Here is a 17,970-nt window from a genome sequence, read left to right on the forward strand (position 1 = left end):
CAAAATAAATTATTCTTAAAAAGGTCATTTGTTGGTGGGATTAACCCCCCCCTTTTTTTTCTGTGGTGTAGCTCTGCTCTTAGAGTTCATTCAAAAGAGAAAGGTTGTAAGTGGAGAAACTGCTGCACTTAAATACAAGACACTCTCCACTGAACGCCGCAGGAATGATACCTCCCAAAAGCTACAGGAGGAATCCCATTTTCCTAGGGTAAATATGGTGAGACACTGTGCAATAGAGGATCTGTGCCAAGCCCTTGAAAAAAAACCTATGCTTGGAGTTCCCATCGTGGCTCTGTGGAAACGATTCTGACTAGAATCCATGAGGACGCAGGTTTGATCTCTGGCCTTGCTCAGTGGGTTAAGGATCTGACATTGCCTTGACCTATGGTGCAGGTTGCAGATGCAGCTCAAATCTGGTGTTGCTGTTGCTGTTGCTGTGGTGCAGGCCAGCGGCTGTGGCTGATTCAAACTCCTAGTCTGAGAACTTACATATGCCATGGGTGCAGCCCTAAAAAAGACCAAAAAGACCCCAAAAAACTATGCTTAAGAGAATGACTAGATTGACATAATTTATTCTGAAGAATTCAGTGTGTACAGTCCTTGGGGGCTTAACAGTCTGAATAGTCTAGATCTGATTCAGCTAGAAATGCAAACCTCTTAAGAGGAGCTTCCTTGTGGCACAGCAGGTTAAGGACCTAGAATTGTCACTACAGCAGCCTGGGTCACTACTATGGCATGGGTTCGATCCCTGACCTGGGAACTTCCACAAGCCACAAGCATAGCCAAAAAAAAAGTTTTCTTAATAGTACTGGTAAACAGTGAAAGATGTTTGGAGAAGATTCTTACGGCTATGGAGAATGTAGAAAGTATCTGGACAAGAAGACGACCATCAATTTGAAAGTTTGCTAAACTATAGTCAACAAATACCCACTGGTGCCCATGATACAAAGACTCACCCTAAGCCTTCTCTATCTACATCTCTTCTCTAAAGACAAACCAAATCTCAGAATCCTCCAAACAACACACCAACTAACTATAATTATCATACAAAGTGAAACCTACTTGCCAGCTAGGTTAAGGAACAGGAAGGAATAGTCACAGAGAAAAGGAATGCCTGGTAGAAACGGAGGAACTTCATTTTGGATTCTAGTTCCTAAATCAAAGGACTAAAAAGACACTCTTCCACTTAAATATGACAATAAACAAAAAATAGTAGAGGGAGTTCCTTTTGTGGCTCAGTGGTTAACAAATCCAGCTAGGAACCATGAGGTTGCAAGCTCGATCCCTGGCCTCATTCAGTGGGTTAAGGATCCAGTGTTGCCGTGAGCTGTGGTGTAGGTCGAAGATGCAGCTCATATCCTGCACTGCTGTGGCTCTGGCTTAGGCTGGTGGCTGCAGCTCCTATTAGACCCCTAGCCTGGGAACCTCCATATGCTGTGGGAGTGGCCCTAGAAACACCCCCCCCCCAAAAAAAATAGTACAGTCTTTGCTAATTGGAACACTTAGAAATTTTTTTCTGGACAAGTGGGTCTCAGATTTCTAAGTGAATAACAAATTTAGAAAACAAGTTTTGTTGTTTGTGTTTGTCTTTTCTTTAGGGCCGCACCTGTGGCACATGGAGGTTCCCAGGCTAGGGATCTAATCAGAGCTGTTGCTGCCAGCCTACGCCAGAGCCACAGCAACATCAGATCTGAGCCACGTCTGCAACCTACACCACAGCTCGCCACAATGCCGGATCCTTAACCCATTGAGGGAGCCCAGGGATCGAACCCACAACCTCATGGTTCCTAGTCAGATTTGTTTCCGCTGCGCCACGATGGGAATTCCTAAAAACAAGTTTTTAAGAAATATGCTACAATATAAAGAAAAGAAAACAAGATTCTAAAGCCAGCTAGGCAGCCAATAATGAGAGAACCTTGGCACAAATAATCTTCGTGGCCATGGTTTCCTCATCTGTAAAGAGAGTAAGAACCGAACCAGAGCCACTTCCAACTCCAAATTTGTATACATCTAAATACTGAGAACTTACTATGTGCCAAGAAAAAAATGTAATAAAATTTAGTATCTCACCTTCTGGGACTTTTTGTGGGTTTTTTTGCCATGCCCATGGCATATGGAAGTTCCTGGGCCAGGGATCAAATCCATGCCACCGCAGCCACCCAAGCTGTTGCAGTGACAATGGCAGATCCTTAATGTGCTGCGTCACAAAAGAATTCTCTAGTATCTCACTTTTTTCCCCCAGTCTTTTTAGGGCCGCGCCTGTGACATACGGAAGTTCCCAGGCTAGGGGCTGCATCAAAACTGCGGCTGTGGGAGTTCCCATCGTGGCACAGTGGTTAACGAATCCGACTAGGAACCATGAGGTTGCGGGTTCGGTCCCTGCCCTTGCTCAGTGGGTTAACGATCCAGCGTTGCCGTTAGCTGTGGTGTAGGTTGCAGACGTGGCTCAGATCCCGCGTTGCTGTGGGTCTGGCGTAGGCCGGTGGCTACAGCTCCGATTCGACCCCTAGCCTGGGAACCTCCATATGCCACAGGAGCAGCCCAAGAAATAGCTTTAAAAAAAAAAAGACCAAAAAAAAAACTGCAGCTGCCACGCACACTGTCACAGCAACTTGGGATCCGAGCCACGTCTGTGGCCTACACCACAGTTCATGGCAATGCTGGATCCTTAACCCACTGAGCAGGGATCAAACCTGCATCCTCATGGATACAAGTCGGGTTCATTTCCACTGAGACACAACAGGAACTCCCCCCCCCTTTTTTTTTTGTCTTTTTGCCTTTTCTAGGGCTGCACCTGCAGCATATGGAGGTTCCCAGGCTAGGGGTCTAATCGGAGCTGTAGCCGCCAAGCCTATGCGAGAGCCACAGCAACGCGGGGTCCCAGCTGCGTCTGCAACCTACACCACAGCTCAGGGCAATGCTGGGTCCTTAACCCACTGAGCAAGGCCAGGGATCAAACCTGCAACCTCATGGTTCCTAGTCGGATTCATTAACCACTGAGCCAGGATGGGAACTCCTCCCTATTTTACTTTTTAAGAAAGGAATTCTTTTCCCCTTTTACTTACTTATTAATTTATTTATTTATTTATTTTGCCTTTTCTAGGGCCACTCCCTCAGCATATGGAGATTCCCAGGCTAGGGGTCTAATCGGAGCTGTAACCACTAGCCTACACCAGAGCCATAGCAACAAGGGATCCGAGCCACGTCTGCAACCTACACCACAGCTCACAGCAACGCCAGATCATTAACCCACTGAGCAAGGGCAGGAATCGAACCCGCAACCTCATGGTTCCTAGTTGGATTCGTTAACCACTGCACTACGACAAGAACTCCTCTTTTCCCCTTTTAATAAGTACAGAAACTGAGCCTAAAAGTGATGTGCCCATTCATTCACTGAAACATCTGTGCACTTAGTAAGTGCCAAGCACTGGTCCAGGAGACTGGGAGACAACTATGAGCAAAAAAAAAAAAAGGAACAGAGCTTAAATTTTAGTCACCAAGAGGTGAACCCCATTCTAGCCTAGACTGGGGTTACTAGATAAAGAATGCCCAATTAAATTTGAATTTCAAATAAATTAAATAATTGCAATTTGGGACCTATTTATACGAAAAAATTAGTCACTGTTTATTAGAAATTCAAGTTTAAGTGGGCATCCTCTATTTTTTACTTCCTAAATCTAGCAACCCTAGTGTAGATATAACTGCAAAACTCTTCCTCAATCCTTTTACTGAACCTTGGTGCCTCTAAATCAGTGATTTTGATTACATCAATGAAAAACTACAGCTTAAATTGCAACAGTATACATATACTAACCGAAAAGGAAGTTCCTTAAAACACAATACATTGTAATATCTTTCACTCCTTTTTCATTTTTAAAAAAAATGCTTGTCAAGGAGTTCCCGTCGTGGCGCAGTAGTTAACGAATCCAACTAGGAACCATGAGGTTGAGGGTTCGGTCCCTGCCCTTGCTCAGTGGGTTAATGATCTGGCGTTGCTGTGAGCTGTGGTGTAGGCTGCAGAGGCGGCTCGGATCCCGAGTTGCTGCGGCTCCGATTCGACCCCTAGCCTGGGAACCTCCACATGCCTCGGGAGCGGCCCAAAGAAATAGCAAAAAGACAAAAAAAAAAAAAAAAAAGCTTGTCATGACCCACTAAAGTGATTTTACAAATCTACTAAGGGGTCATGACCTACCACTTGAAATACATTTCTTTGAAAGATATGAAAAATAATTTAACCTTGTCTTACATTACCATTATGAACATATCAATTAATTACATTATGCCATAAAATAGTATTGTCTCTGGGGTCTACTAAGGCATGGAGCTATGAACTTACAGTCAAAACTCCCACAATGGGAGTTCCCATCGCAGCGCAGCGGAAACGAATCTGACTAGGAACCCTGAGGTTGCGGGTCTCACTAAGTGGGTTAGGATCCGACGTTGCCCTGAGCTTTAGTGTAGGTCGCAGACGCGGCTCAGATCTGGCGTTGCTGTGGCTGTGGTGTAGGCCGGCAGCTACAGCTCTGATTCAACCTCCATATGGAGCAGGTACAGCCCTAAAAGGACAAAAGACAAGAAAAAAAAAAAAAAAACACCTCCCACAATGGTAAACTTTTAAGCTCGTGTATCTGTTTTTTATAATTTTCGCATCTCTTAACTTTCTATCACACTATTATTACTTCTTATTGCTATCAATATGTTGGCCCCTAAAAGTTTTATCATTCTTACTTGCAATCTGTAAATCAAAAGAGCAAGCTCTACAGAATCATGCATAAAGTGAAAAGAAAGGAAGCCCTGAAGCACTCCCCTTTCTATAATCAGCACAAGCGTCAATGTAAAGACCTTACGTTTTTTTTTTATCTACTTGATTTTCAAGTATGCTTCAGGAGTGAAAATAGTTAACTATACAAGGTTCACAAAAAAATGCTTTTTATGAGCCCCAAAGGAAGAATGCATCATTTGGTTCAAAACCAGCTTTTCCTCTTTTTACAACAAACTATAATCAAGATTACTCGACTACTTACAAAGATTACTAACAATATTTTTTAGGATGCGACTTATAAAAAGCAATATGATCAAAAATATTTGATGTTGGGAGTTCCCACTGTGGCACATTGGGTAGAATCCAACTGCAGTGGCTCTAGTTGCTGCAGAGGCGTGGGTTGTAGCTGTGGCTTGGATTCAATCCCTGGCCCAGAAATTTCCACATGCCAAAGGCGCAGCCATAAAAACAAAACAACAGCAGCAACAACAAAAATCTGACATTGGGGTTCCCGTTGTGCTCAGAGGTAACAAACCCAACCAGCATCCATGAAGATCAATCCCTGGCCTCCCTCAGTGGGTTAAGGAGCTGGTGTTGCCATGAGCTGTGGTGTAGGTGGCAGATGTGGCTCAGATCCCTTGTTGCTGTGGCTGTGCTACCGGTAGGCAGCTGGCAGCTCCAATTCAACCCCTAGTCTGGGGAACTTCCAGATGCCACGGGTATGGCCCTAAAAAGCAAAAAAAAAAAAAAGACATTGACAACACAAACACTAAAGCCTCTCAAGGTAATACTTTCAAGAGGACATTCTAAAGTTCTGATACACTTAATAAAAATAAGCCACATACCACAAACTGCTAAGAATTACAAAGACTCCATTATAGCATGCCATTTTACCTAGTTCCCAATATGCAGCTAGCTATTAATCATGGCATGAAATTGCTATTTTATAGCCACTTGATTGTATTTCAAGGCTTAAGCATAAGCCATCTACATGAGAGTTATTTTAAAGAGAATTTCAATTTTTCACATGAATACAACTACAAATAATTTTCAGCAAATAAAACTCAAGGTTAATAACTGTGGCAAATTTTCATAAATAGGAAGATCCCAAGATCTTCAGGTTAAGGATATGGCGTTGCCACAGCTATGGCGTAGGTCACAACTGCAGTGTTAGTTCAATCCTGGCCCACGAAGCTCGACATGCCTCAAGTGCGACCCCCAAAAGTAATGAATAAAAATAAACAGCCCAGATCTGTAACAATACTAAACCATTAAAAATAACAAAACTGGGAGTTCCCGTCGTGGGGCAGTGGTTAACGAATCTGACTAGGGACCATGAGGTTGCGGGTTCGATCCCTGCCCTTGCTCAGTGGGTTAACGATCCGGCGTTGCCGTGAGTTGTGGTGTAGGTTGCAGACGCGACTCGGATCCAGCGTTGCTGTGGCCCTGGTGTAGGCCAGCGGCTTCAGCTCCGATTTGACCCCTAGCCTGGGAACCTCCATATGCCGCAGGAGCGGCCCAAGAAATGGCAAAAAGACCAAAAAAAAAAAAACAAAAAAAAAACTGGGAGCTCCCACTGTGGTACAATGAGATGGATGGAGTCTTGGGAGCTGCTGGGAAATGGGTTCAAGAGGGATTCACTGTTGCCGCCAGCTGCAGCTTAGGCTGTGACTGTGATTCTGATCTGATCCCTGGCCCCAGAGCTCCATATGCCATGGGGCAACCAAAAAAACCCAAAAATCAAAACCAGAGTTCCTTTGTGGTACAGCAGGTTAAGGATCCAGTGTTGTCACTATAGCAGCTTGCGTCACTGCCATAGTTTGGGTTCAACAACCCATCCCAGGAACTTCCACACACCAGACACAGCCAAAAAAAGGTAAAAAAAAAAGACTTAACATTTAAGTATAAGATTTTACACTATATTTGAAAAAAAAATAAGGAATTAGACCTTCTATTTTACTGAGCCAAACTCAAGGGTACAAAAGACAGACTGAAGGACAAGGACTGTCTGTGGTTGTGTATTAAAATACACAGCATGGAAGCTCCCACTATGGCTCAGTGGGTTAAGAACCCGACATAGTCCCTGTAAAGATGTAGATTTGATCGCTGGCCGTGCTCGGTGGGTTAAGGATCCAGTGTTGCTGTGGCTGTGGCATAGGCCTGCAGCTGCAGCTCTGATGTGACCCCTAGCCTCAGGACCTCCATATGCTGCATGTGCAGCCTTGAAAGGAAAAAAGAAAACAATACAATAAAATAAACAACATGATCTTGTTTATACCTATATCTGCATTTATTTAAAAGAGGGATGTAACATAATTCTACAAATATGTTGCTTTGGGCAAGTTCCCTCTACTTTTTTTTTTTAGGGCCACACTCTCGGCATATGGAGGTTCCCAGGGGTCGAATCGGAACTGTGGCTGCCGACGTACAACACAGCCACAGCAACGTAGGATCTGAGCCCTGTCTGCAGCCTATACCACAGCTCAAGGCAGATCCTTAACCCACTGAACAAGGTCAGGGATTGAACCTGCATCCTTGTGGATGCCAGTCAGATTCGTTAACTGCTGGGCCACGCTGGGAACTCTCCCTCTACTCTCAAAGCTTAGGGCTTTTTTCCTTCTACTTTAAGGTAAGATTTTCTGTCTAAAATTCTACAATTTTAGGGGAAAAATAAATATTTTAAAATATATACTTCTGAATCCAAAACAATATGTACCATGACTCCATTTTGTTTAACATATATGTGTTTCTAAAAAGTCTGAAAAAAGGTACACCAAAGTTTTCTATCTCGAAGGAAAGACTGTAGTTGGTTTTTTTTGGTCTTTTTTAGGGCCATACCTACAGCATATGGAACTTCCCAGGCTAGGAGTCCAATCTGAGCTGCAGCTGCCAGCCACAGCCATGCTTGATCATTAACCCACCAAAGGTAGACCAGGGATTGAACATGCATCCTCCTCATGGATACTAGCTGGTTTGCCACCGGCTGAACCAAATGGGAACTTCTAGTAGATTTTAATTTATTTTATTTTAGTCTTTTCTAGGGCCACTCCTGCAGCATATGGAGGTTCCCATGCTAGGGGTCTAATCGGAGCTGTAGCTGCTGGCCTACACCAGAGCCACAGCAATGCAGGAATCAAGCCGTGTCTTCGATATACACCACAGGTCACGGCAACACCGGATCCTTAATCCACTGAGCAAGGCCAGGGATTGAACCCAAAACCTCATGGTTCCTAGTCGGATTCATTAACCACTGCCCCACGAGGGGAACTCCTAGATTTTAATTTTAAAGGAGTTTATTTTTTAATTCTCTGCACTCATCTAAAATAAGTACTTAAAACTTACTGTCTTTCAACTTATGAGACAATTGTCAAATATAAATGAGGTAATAATTGCATAAAAACCTTTCTCAGTTTATTTATTTTAAGAATCTGGACACTGACTTAAGTATCTCTTATCTCTTAACACTATAAGCAGTGTGGACACATTCTATATATGTCCATACAGCCCAAAGCACTAAATTCCATATATATGGACATACATGAAACTTTTTTTTTCTTTTTAAGGCTGCACCTGCGGCATATGGAAGTTTCCAGGCTAGCGGTCAAACGTTAGCTGCAGCTGCCAGGCACAGGCACAGGCACAGGCACAGCCACAGCCACGCCAGATCCATAACTTAAGCAGCAGCTTGTGACAACACTGGATCCTTAACCCACTGAGTGAGGCCAGGGATCAAACCCACATCCTCAGGAACACTATGTTCAGTTATTAACCTGCTGAGCCACAACAGGAAATCTTATATGAAACTATTTTTGAGTAGAAAAGTATACTTTAAGGATATCAAAAAACACATTAAGATGTAGGCCAAACTATTTCCAGTCATAAGTTATGTTAGCAGAGATTAAGGGTCAAAAGTATCTATATTTCAAATTCTGGATTTATTTGGGGGGGGGGGGTGCACCCATGGCATGTGAAGTTCCTGGGCCAGGAATCAAACCCATCATCCCACAGCAGCAACAACATCGGATCCTTAATCCCCTGCACCACAACAGAATTACTTTTAATAACTCTTGCTAAAAAAGACCACTGTAGGAGTTCCCTTCATGGCTTAGTGGTTAATAAACCCAACTAGGATCCATGAGGATGCGGGTTCCATCACTAGCCTGGCTCAGTGGGTTAAGGATCCGGCATTGCTGTGAGCGGTAGTGTGGGTCAAAGACACAGCTTGGATCTGGCATTGCTGTGGCTGTGGCTGGCAGGTATAGCTCTGATTGGACCCCTACCCTGGGAACTTTCATATGCCACGGGTGCAGCCCTAAAAAGCAAAGCAGGAGAAAAAAAAAAAAAAAAGACCACTGTATGGACCTCTTAAAATCGTGCTATGATAACAGTCATAGATGACCCAATGTGCTTTAAAAAAAAAAAAAGCCACTACTTTCAATTAAAAAAAACACAGATGCAGGTAGGCCTAATAAACTATATCTTCGTTTAGATTATCACAATCATTTGAAGTGGATACTAAGACAAGGTTTTGTTCAAGCTTAAATCTTTAAAACAATACCAAAAATACTATCTAGCCAAAACAGAAAATTACAATTCTAGGGGAAAAATAACCTTAAAAAAATTTAAAGTCCTTTTGAAGGTTTAAAAATACTGTAATGGTGAAAATAAGTTCTAATACAGCTGTAGCTATTTACAAAAAGAAAAAAAATCAAATCCTCCTTTAAGTTGAAACATATGGCTATTAAATAGCTATGATATGAGTTAACATCCCCTGTGTAAGAGTATAACTGTCTAATTAGAGAAATACAAGTTTACATTTAACCAAAAAAGGAACACTATGACTGATACCATGAAATGTGCTGACTTTTCAGAATGCAAAATCTTCAAGCAACTATAGGCTTACTTTTAACTGTTAAAGATAAGCAATCTGTTATAGGTTTATCTTAACTGTATTTTCTCTAGGTACTTGGAATGAAAAATTAACTGATTAGGTAAAGTAAAAAAGCCCAAGAGAAAACCAAAAATGTGGAGTTCCCTGGTGGCTCCATGGAACTTCTGCATGCCACAAGTGTGGGAAAGAAAGGAAAAGAAAGGAAGGAAGAAAGGAAGAAAGACAGACAAAACCAAAAATGTACCTATTTTAACAGCCACCTACATTTTACCTCCAATGACCTAAATGTCAATTTTTTGGCCCAATTTCAAATTTGATTATCAATATCCACATTAACAGAATGAATTAACAAAGGATAGAGTTTAAATAAATTACACATGGGGCCAAATGATTAATTAGATAAAAAGCAAATGGCTAACTACCTCACCTTTAAAGCTTTGCTCAAATGTTTCCTCCTCAATGAGACCTCCCAAACCCATTTAAAACTACAACCCATTCCCTTCCCCCACACTCCCATATCATGCCCTTATTCTGCTCTCCTCTAATCCTATAGCTTTTATCTAATATATGCAGTTTGCTAATTTAATGTCTCTTGTTTACCGTCTGGTTCATCACATTGGAATGAAACAAAAAAAGGGCAACTATCTTTTATTTACTGATAAAGTCCCAAGAATCTACACCTCCCTTCTATATAGATTTTCAATAAACTTAAGTGTTGAATGAATATAGATCTTTTTAGGCTGTAAGATATTTAATTTAGAGACAAACACCTCACCAATACATAAATGGAAACATGATGAACAATTACACTGAGCTGCAGCATAATTTCTAAGTTGTGATGCCTTAAGAGAAAGAAGCAGTAAAAGTACTAAGCTGAAAATTATTAAGAAAGTTTTTTCACACTTTATCCTGTATCCAAAGAAATTCTAAGACTGTATTATTTAGGGAGCTCCCATCGTGGCTCAGTGGTTAGTGAATCCAACTAGGAACTATGAGGTTGCGGGTTCGATCCCTGGCCTTGCCCAGTAGGTTAAGGATCCGGCATTGCCGTGAGCTGTGATGTAGGTTGCAGACGCGGCTGGGATCCCGCCTTGCTGTGGCTCTGGCGTAGGCTGGTGGCTACAGCTCTGATTAGACCCCTAGCCTGGGAACCTCCATATGCCACGGGAGCAGCCCCAGAAATTGCAAAAAAAAAAAAAAAGACTATATTATTTAGGATCTTGAATATGGTAATAGGATTGTAAACCTACTATACACACACACACATTTTTTTAAACAGGGAAGGTAATGTGCAGCAGGAAGAGATATAGCTAACCAGTGATAATTCTCAATAGTGCTGTGAAATTACCAAAAAAGTTACCAAAAAAATCATTTGATCATACGCTAGCAGCTAGTAAAAAATACTTTTAGATGAATGAGGAAGATTAACCAAACAAAAAAAGTTTTAAAAAGTTCCTCATAACTGTTATTCCTCTACTTACTCTGCAGAAGTATCAGCACAATAGATATAACATTAGTATTAACAGTTACAGTTTTCAAACAACCCACACACACATAATTTCATTAAATCTTCAGAGAAATCAAATTCAAAGACAAACAAGTAACAAAAGCACTTAATTATGTACACACTTCACAGTAAATGCAACTGTTTACCTGAAAAAATCCCCCAAAGTGTCTGACAATCTACAAAGAAACTATTCTGTAAGAGCTACCTTCTGGGCTTTGGAAACAAACACAAATCTTCTGAAGAGTATAAGAGCTAGCAAGTCATAAAAACTTGAAGCCCTTTGACCTACTAAAGCCTCTCCTGGGAACTTTCTCTAAGGAAATAGACTGAAGCAAAACGCTAGTAGTATAAAAATGTTTACTGTACCATTATCTATAACAGCGAAAATGTGAAGACCCAAATCCCCACAACATAATGGTTAAGCAGAAGCCCAGAAAGAAAATTTACGATACAGTGTTCCAAGAAAAAAGCTGAACACAAAATAGCATACACAATCACTATAACTACATAAAAATGAAAAACACAGATGTCTAGACTTTTAAGAGTATCCTGTTGACTCTAAACATGTCAAACCCAATGGTGCATTTTCTTCCTTCACCTTTGGTCCCAGAAAAGTATTTTAACTGTTGATACAAACATTAAGGCAAGAAACTCCAAAAATTATCACTGATATACAAGGAACCCAATAAGTGATTCAAAATTGAAAGGAATTCTCCAAGTACATTATCTAAAGAGATGTACGAGAACAAAATTCACACAATATAAACCCCATCAATACATTTAGCAAAACTTCATTTATCAAAAAGAGTAAGGTCTATAATTTATGCCTCAGGTAAAATAACTTAAAGCACGCAAGAATCTAAATTAACCTTAAATGTTTGTGTGAAGTCTCAAGGAACAGGAAAAAGATCTGTGGTACTAAGACATCCCAAATATTTTTGATCAAACCACTCTGAAAATCTCATTTTAACCTTTAATTATTTGAACAAGTTGAATATATGTGCCAGATTCTATCTGATCCCAAGAAAAAAAACAGTGCTTCCTTTTCTATAAAAATTGTATTTAAATTTTTTTTTTTTTAACTGCAGATGCCACTGAGAAAGGAAAACAGGTTTCAGAATCCTACATGGACAAAGCTGGGAAAATAAGCACTTCATTTGAACTAGTTTTGTTAGGCAGCATTTGTAGATGCTTCAAAGGAGAAACTGTAGGACTGGGAGGAAGGCTGGAAGTAAGAAAAAACCCAATGTTTCCAATTACCCCCCACAATGAAGGCAGAATTCCTTAAACAATCAGCTCCAGTTCATCTAGACGGATAACTTCTAATAAAAATGGAAGTCTTTGAAAATGACTGTTAAAAAGACTTGATTTCAAAAAGAAAACTCTGCATGATAAAAATCCCCCTACCTCACCTTCTAAAGCCCAGGAAATCTATTTAAGGAGGACCCTCACATAAGGTGCCATCCAACCCGGCCTAAGAGAGGCATGGCAGTGCCAGCAACATGGATGGGCTCTGCGCACAGGGGAAATGGACTTGCGTGCCCTTGGTGAGCTCTGGCGGCACTCCCCAAGTTAAGGACACTGGCCACAATGGAATGGAGTCTATTGACATTTGCTGCCCCACCGGAACACTAAGCATTTTCTTGGTTCGTGAAATACGAACTGACAACCACCCCCGCCCCCCCCCCCCACCACATACCCACAACTGGCCTTCCCTTCCCGCACACACACCCTCCAGAGCCAGACCCGGTTAGCTGAGACAACACTGAGCCCCCAGTCTCTACCATAAACCTGGGTCATGGGGGAAAGTCGGGGGAGACAACAAAGTAAACACCCGCATTTCTGCCTTCCAGAACCCCACCGTGTCCCCAACTGCAATCCCTCTCCTCTTGAAATTTCGAAAATTGGGGCAAGGGTTGGGAAAAAATACACAGCGTGCCCGCTCCCCGCCGCCACCACCACCTCTCCTCCAGGTCCCCAATCCGGCCTGAGCTTCTGGCGCACGCCTGGGTCCGGCCCTCGCCCACCAGTATTAAAAGGCGCCTTCTCCTCAGCAGCCTCGGAACAGCAATGCGGATCTGCCACCACCCGCGCCAGCGAGGCCTTGCGGGGGTAGGAGGGAGGCCGGGAACGGGCCGGGCACTCCCCAGCCCCTCCTCAGGTGGGGGAAGGCGGAACGCTGCAGGAGACTGCACAGAGCCCAAGGATTCCAGAGGAGTTCTGGAGCCCCCGCCGCCGCCTTTAGACTTAAACCGACAAGGGTGCGGGGGGTGTCACTGCCCACCCACCTCAACCTGCTCCTTCGATCTCTCTCTGGGCAGGAAGGGAGGTGGGTAAATAGACTGGACAGACCCTAATGATTCCAGATGAGCCTGTGGCTGCCCCTTTAACAGGCGGGGCGGGGGGGGGGGGCGCTGCCCTAACTTTCCCCCCTCCCTCGTTATTCCCCAATGAGGGAGTTGGCAAGTTTCGGAAGACAGAAATCTAAACCTTAAGACCTTTCCACGCTAATATTTAAGCTGGAGGTGGGGGCACTGCCCAAGCATCCCCCCCGCATGGGTGGGAAGGAGGCTTAAACAAGGTGAACATGGGTTGACAATTGCTGAGACCTGTGAACCCCTCCCAAACACTTAAATGGAGAGAGAGAGGCTGCCCAGTCCTTCCATCTTGACCGTTTGGGGGAGGGGTGGGGAAGGTGCGCGAGGCAGGACACTGACTGACATTCCCAGAGGGGTCTCCCCGGCGCCCCCCCACCCAACCCTCCAGGATCTAGACAGGAGCCCCACCCCCCACTGCGGGCCCCCAGCCCACCCCGCCCCCCTCAAGCCCGGCCGGTCACGGGGCGGGGACGGCGGTGAGAGCCGCGGGGGAGGGGACGCGAGGCCCAGGCTGGTCCAGGCCCTAAGCGGAGGGGACTGGGGCGCGACACCCACCTGCCCAGGCCCGGCCGCCCGCCGCCTGCGCTAGCCGCCGCCACCGTAGAGGAGGAGGAAGCCGCGGCTGAGGACGACGAGACTGAGGACGAGGTCGGCGACGGCGCGGCTGCAGGCGACGTGAGAAGGCCGCCGCTGCCGCCAGGCTTGCGGGCATTGGCGGCCGTGGGCTGCTGCTGCTGCTGTTGTTGCTGCTGGGGCTTCAGCGACATGGTGAGGGGCCCATACACCGGCCCGCACGCCGGGCGGGGACAGCCGGGAGCCGGGCGCGCCGAGGAGACGCCGGAGCGCGGCGGGGACGCGCGGGCGCCGAGCGAGGAGGCGCTGGTTGGCGCGGCCGGGGGGGCGCCCGGGCGAGCGAGGGGGAGAAGGAGGACGACGAAGGGGCGGGGAGGCCCGCCGAAACCGAGGAGCCGCCGGGAGCCGGGCCGGGCCGCGCCGCCGCCGTTGCCGTTGCTACCAAAACAGTCTGAGGCGGAGGGAGGTGAGCGCTGCCCGGAGGGAGGGGGGCCGGGGCCGGGCGGGGGAGGGGCGGCGGAGGGATACGGTCTTGGAGCCCCGCCGCTGCCGCCCCGCCCGCCCCGCCGCGCCGGCCGCGGGAGCGAGCGCCTCCCGGGCCACCTGGCCGCGGCGAAGCGACGAGGTTCGATGGCCGCTGCGGGGCCCCGAGGAGCTGCGGCCGCCGAGCGCATCGGGGGCCAGGCACACAGAGGTACCGCGTGGCGATGCCGGGTGGGCGCGGAGGTGCGGGATGGGGACTCTTTACCGGAAGTCGGAAGGGTCGGACGGAAGCAGAACGTGAGGCGGCTCCGGGACCGGGAGGGACACGTGAGGAGCGGGCGCTGCGCTGGGCTGCTTTCGCGGGGGTCGGGCGAGGGCCCGGCTGCCGTCCCTGCCCGGGTCCGCCCTTCTCGAGGCGGGTCTGCCCTTCGGAGAGGGCGTGTCTGTCTTCCCCTGCAGGGCCGGCCTAATCTCCGAAGTGTTCTGCATTCTCAGACTGTTGGGAGAATGCGTGTTTGCCCCCACCTGATGCAACCTCGAGTGACCTGCGAGTGTCTTCAGGACGGAGACTGTGTCTTGCTACATATAAAGCACCTAGAACACAAGCATCCCATGATTTTTTTGTATCTCCGGCACCTGGCACACAGTAGGTGTTCGCTGTGACAGCTGGGTGTCAAAGACAGGCTCTCCTGTCTTTCCTTGCCTAGACCATCAGAATTGGAACCCTGGATCGACTTCCCGCGGCCACGTACATCTGGTTAGCCTTTCCCCACTTTTTCAACCCCAGCAACACTGTAACCATAAAACTCTTTGGGGTATCTGATCTTCATCTGAAGCCATTTGCTCTCACTTGAACTTTTTTCTCATTCATGAGACTCAAAAGGAAATGTGATTGGTAGACCTATGGATAATGGGGTCTCCTTGAGTGGAGACAGTACAGGCCTCACAAGAATATGCAAACTTTAAACCTTCGCCCCTTTAGAAGTTTTACTTTAACTTAGCTTAGTGGCCAGCATAGTACGTGGTTTTTTGGTTTTGCTTTTTGTTTTTAATGTATTGACGTTAAACTAGAAGCAAGTAGATAATTTTGCTCTTTTTGTGTGAAGAATCTAGGTTTTTGGTTTTTTTTAAGCGAAATTACTAAAGGGAATAACAAAATTTACCTCAATCTCCCAAAAATTTCAGATAAAGGCAAAGACATAGAAAAACCTGGAAAATGACTAAGCCATGAGCCTCCAGTAGCCAAATTGAAATTAGTCTCCTACACAGTCTGGGCAAAAATGATTATTATATTCTGCAAACACTTGAAAAGTGGGATATCAGATTTATCTTCCATCTGAGGTTAAAAGGAGTTTGAGGGGGGGAAAGAGTAGCATTCTTTTAAGCCAACAGTTGCACAATCCTTTAAAAATTAACCCAAAGGAAACTAAGACTAAAAACCAGATGAGGGGAAAAAAAAAAAAAAATAGAAGGACCATAATAGAAATACAATCAACTTTCTCCGGCTTAATGATTTGACACCCATATCTGGGAACAAGTTCCCAGAATTCAATGTTAGGACCAAATTCCAGAGAGATGAGAGAAAAAAAAGTAAATGGACTAAGAAGGCCTGAAGCTGACATAGCTGAACTTGATTTCATTTGCAGTGAGAAAGCTCATTTTCACCTGTTATTACTGAAAATATATCTTAGGGAGTTCCTGTTGTGGTACATTGGAAACAAATCCAACTAGGAACCATCAGGTTGCAAGTTCGATCCCTGGCCTCCCCCAGTGGGTTAAGGATCCAGCATTGCTGTAAGCTGTGGTGTAGGTCAGTTGCCGTTGTTGTGGCGTATGTCGGCTTCTATAGCTCCAATTGGACCCCTAGCCTGGGAATCTCCATATGCCTCGGTGTGACCCTAAAAAGCAAAAAAAAAAAAAAAAGAATATATTTTAACAGTTTAGTTGAGATGAAATTCACCCATTTTGTATACGATTCGATGATTCTCAGTAAATTTACAGGGTTGTGCAACCATCACTAATTTCAAAACATTTCTATCACCCTAAAAAGATCCTTTATATCCATTTGCAGTTATTCCTGGTTGCCATCCTCAGCCCCAACAGCCACTCAATCTGCTTTCTGTTTCAGTGGATTTATCGATTGTGTACATTTCATATAAATGGAATTTTACAATGTGTTCTTTGCCTTCTTTCACTTTGCATAATGTTTTTGAGGTTTATCTATGTCATAGCATGGATCAGTGTTTCATTCCTTGTTATTACTGAGTAGTAGTCCATTGTGTGGATATACAGTTGGCCCTCCATATCGATGGAATCTGTGCATCCTTGGATTCAACCAACCACAGATGGAATCTTTTTTTTTAACTTTTTCAGGCCACTCCTATGTTATACGGAAGTTCCCAGACTAAGAGTCAAATCAGGAAGTTCCCATTGTAGCGCAGTGGTTAAGGAAACTGACTAGGAACCATGAGGTTGTGGGTTCGATCCCTGGCCTCGTTCAGTGGTTAAGGATCCAGCATTGCCATGAGCTGTGGTGTAGGTCGCAGATGCAGCTCAGATCCCACGTTGCTGTGGCTCTGGCATAGGCTGGTGGCTGCAGCTCCAATTAGACCCCTAGCCTGGGAACCTCCATATGCCATAGGAGTGGCCCTAGAAAAGGCAAAAAGCCAAAAAAAAAAAAAAGTCAAATCGGAGTTGCACCTGCTGGCCTATATCACAGCCACAGCAACACCAGATCTGAGACCCATCTGCTTCCTACACCACACCTCACAGCAGTGCCGGATCCTTAACCCACTGAGGGGGGCCAGGGCTCGAACCCCCATCCTCATGGATACTAGTAAGATTCTTTGCTTTTTGGGGGGTTTTTTGTTTGTTTGTTTGTTTTTTTCTGCTTTTTGGGGCTGCACTCACAGCATATGGAGGTTCCCAGACTAAGGGTCTAATCAGAGCTACAGCTGGCAGCCACAGCCACAGCCATAGCAACGCCAGATCTGGAGCCATGTCTTTGATCTACATCACAGCTAATGGCAATGCCGGATCCTTAACCAACTGAGGGAGCCCAGAGATTGAACCCAAAACCTCATGGTTCCTAGTCAGATTCGTTTCCACTGAGCCACGACGAGAACTGCGATACTGGTAAGATTCTTAACCTACTGAGCCACAATGGGAATTCCAGATCAAAAATTTTTTTAATTCCTGAAAGTTCCTAAAAGCAAAACTTGAATTGGCCAAGATCTGGCATCTATTTACATAGTATTTACATTGTATTTATTTTTTTTACACAGTATTTACATTGTATTAGGTATTATAAGTAATCTAGGGGCAATTTAAAGTATACAGGAGATGGGAGTTCCCTTTCTGGCGCAGCAGAAGTGAA

General features: G+C 45.0%; 2 protein-coding genes across 16 annotated transcripts in view; one reads left to right on the forward strand and one right to left on the reverse strand.

The window, feature by feature from the left end:
* ATXN2 (ataxin 2) overlaps nucleotides 1-14,305 on the reverse strand; it is a 119,802-nt gene extending 105,497 nt beyond the window's left edge. For all 15 annotated transcript variants that reach the window (XR_007132159.1, XR_007132158.1, XM_047760033.1 and 12 more), the window contains exon 1: nucleotides 14,094-14,305. Coding sequence is in view for 13 of the 15 variants with exons in the window: in XM_047760033.1 (XP_047615989.1) it covers nucleotides 14,094-14,305 (212 nt within the window). In the remaining 2 variants the exon portion in view is untranslated. The remainder of the gene's footprint in view (nucleotides 1-14,093) is intronic.
* Nucleotides 14,304-16,769, forward strand: LOC125115682 (translation initiation factor IF-2-like). The gene is made up of 2 exons (XM_047760043.1): nucleotides 14,304-15,351; nucleotides 16,666-16,769. The coding sequence occupies exon 1, from the start codon at nucleotides 14,304-14,306 to the stop codon at nucleotides 15,255-15,257; it is 954 nt and encodes a 317-aa protein (XP_047615999.1). The 3' UTR covers nucleotides 15,258-15,351; nucleotides 16,666-16,769.
* The last annotated feature ends 1,201 nt before the right edge of the window (nucleotides 16,770-17,970 follow it).

This window comes from Phacochoerus africanus, chromosome 15 (genome assembly GCF_016906955.1).
Source record: "Phacochoerus africanus isolate WHEZ1 chromosome 15, ROS_Pafr_v1, whole genome shotgun sequence".
Lineage (NCBI taxonomy): Eukaryota > Metazoa > Chordata > Mammalia > Artiodactyla > Suidae > Phacochoerus > Phacochoerus africanus.

Excerpts from the sequence above, each read along its gene's own strand:
- LOC125115682 (XM_047760043.1), top strand. The coding sequence starts at position 14,304 with ATGGTGAGGGGCCCATACACCGGCCCGCACGCCGGGCGGGGACAGCCG.